This window comes from Hyalella azteca, unplaced genomic scaffold (genome assembly GCF_000764305.2).
Source record: "Hyalella azteca isolate HAZT.00-mixed unplaced genomic scaffold, Hazt_2.0.2 contig13179, whole genome shotgun sequence".
Taxonomy (NCBI): Eukaryota; Metazoa; Arthropoda; class Malacostraca; order Amphipoda; family Hyalellidae; genus Hyalella; species Hyalella azteca.
In genome coordinates, this window is record NW_025943108.1 from 1 (window position 1) to 2,290 (window position 2,290).

General features: G+C 36.6%; 1 protein-coding gene across 1 annotated transcript; it reads left to right on the forward strand.

Moving 5' to 3' along the window:
- Positions 1 to 6: 6 nt before the first annotated feature.
- Positions 7 to 1,719, forward strand: LOC108680388 (dipeptidyl peptidase 4-like; the record flags this gene model as incomplete). The annotated part of the gene is made up of 3 exons (XM_018169197.2): positions 7 to 89; positions 625 to 773; positions 1,525 to 1,719. Coding segments are annotated over exons 1-3 (368 nt in total), but the record flags the coding sequence as incomplete, so codon positions are not given.
- Between the last annotated feature and the right edge of the window lie 571 nt (positions 1,720 to 2,290).

The following is a 2,290-nucleotide window of genomic DNA, read 5'->3' on the forward strand; positions in this document are numbered from 1 at the left end:
TGACGTGCAATGGTCCCGGCATACCGCAAGTGACGCTACACCGCTCAGCTGACCACACGCGCCTCATGCTGCTCGAGGACAACCAATTCGTGAGATACATGAAATTAATTACTTTATTTTATTTATTTTTATATACTTTATTTTATTTTTATTTTATTACTTTTATTTATTTAATTAATTACTTTATAAGTATAAAAATATTGGTTCATTGAAATGAAAAGTAGCATTTCAAATGTACGTTATGTGCATATAGCATTTTATATATGAATTGCTGATGTAGTTCATATGTGTGTTGAATTTGGCATACCTACGAGATATTTTTTATAGATATAAGCTAAGGTAATATATTCGAAGTCCATATGCCTAGTTATATTCTTGCAGAAATTTCATTAATTATAACTAGCCTAGATTATTTAAGCTTTCTTGTTAGATATGAACGTACCTTTGGCTCCATCTGCGATTCATAGACATCGCATAAATGAAAGAAATAAATCAGAGAATTGGCTTTATTGTCGAAATTAAATCAAAAAATAAAAAACTAAATAAATTGCAGAATTGGCTTTATTGTCAAGATTTAGATTCCTAAATGCATCACGACTCTAAATGATTCCGGTTCCGTGCCAGGTGCGAGAGAGCCTACACGACCGGGTGTTGCCGCTCGAGAAGCGCCTCGAGATCGAAGTCGCGGGCGGCTACAAAGCCCAGGTCTCCATGAAGCTTCCGCCCGACTACAACCCAAATAAAATCAAGGCTTATCCTATGCTCGTATATGTGTAAGTTATTAGGAAGAATTACAGAGAAGTTTAAGGAAATTTAACTATCAAAATCTGTTTTCTGAAGGAGTTGAAATTCCAGATAATGATGTTTTGAAAGTCAGTGTGAAATGATGTCACAGGTATGTTGGATATACTATGTTGGACGAACGGTTAGAATAGAACATGAAGCTTGAAACACATCACCTCAATATCATTTGGCATGTAATCCGATTTCTCGAATTTTTACAGCTTATTTTGGAAAAAAATAAAGTATCTTTTTTCAATATTCCATATTGCTGATACCCAGAGGGCCGAATTTGAATCTCCTTGTAAAAAATTATTAGTACCTATATATCATTTGTCTGCCTTAATCGCAAAATCACTAATAAATTTGAAGCGAAGGAAACGTAAAGTAAATTAGCCAAATTTTCAATAAATAGGTACGTTTTGAAAGCTAGTTTCATCATTAGTTCAGTTCCAAATTATTAGTATAGTTTTGATCCGGAACTCAAATCCAAACGGATAATAAATACACTCTCGAATTGCATGTACGCCGGACCAGGATCGCAGCTGGTGAAGAGCTGATTCCGCACCGGCTGTAACTCTTCATTTTAAAAGCAATAATTTTTTTTGACCAATTACATTTAAAGTTTGAATATGAAGCCTGCATTCCAATATATACCATAGGTACGGAGGGCCGGGCTCGCAGCTGTGGACAAGTTATATATAAAGTCTGAATATGAAGCCTGCATTCCAATATGTATTATAGGTACGGAGGGCCGGGCTCGCAGCTTGTCAACGACAGGTTCCGTATCGGGTGGGGCGACTACCTAGCGTCTAAGCGCGGCATCATCTACACGAGCATCGACGGCCGCGGCTCAGGCTACGCAGGCGACGGCATCTTGCATGCGCTCAACCGCGCGCTCGGCACCGGCGAGGTCGACGATCAGATCTCCGTTACTGCGTGAGTCTCCGTACTGTCATCCGCTTAGCCTGATCAGTTTAGTCCGTTTACAGTAATCAGTTAATCAGTTAAAGTCCGTTTACAGTAATCAGTTAAGTCCGTTTAAAGTAATCAGTTAAAGTCCGTCTACAGTAATCAGTTAAGTGACTTAAGTCCGTTTACCCTAATCCGTTAAGTCCGTTTACAGTAATCAGTTACGTCCGTTTGCAGTAATCAGTTGAGTCCGTTTACAATAATCAATTGAGTTGCTTAATTTATAATTTTTCGCAGAGCACATGCTTCAAAAATTGAAGTTGTTTGTTTACGTATAGATTATTATATGTTAATATAGATACAATTAATGACCAAAGAATACATTACAATATTTATTTTGTATTTATGTGTAGATATTTGCACTAGATGGCAGGAATTTTTTTGTTTAGAGTTGAAAATTGGATTGTAATGTATTCTCATGGTTATTATTCGTATGCTTATAGATATTTAAACACGAGTGGTTAATGACCAGAGAAATCATTGATTTAAATTTTCAGGATCGAACAATATTCTTCAGTGGACGTTGGTTGATAAAAAT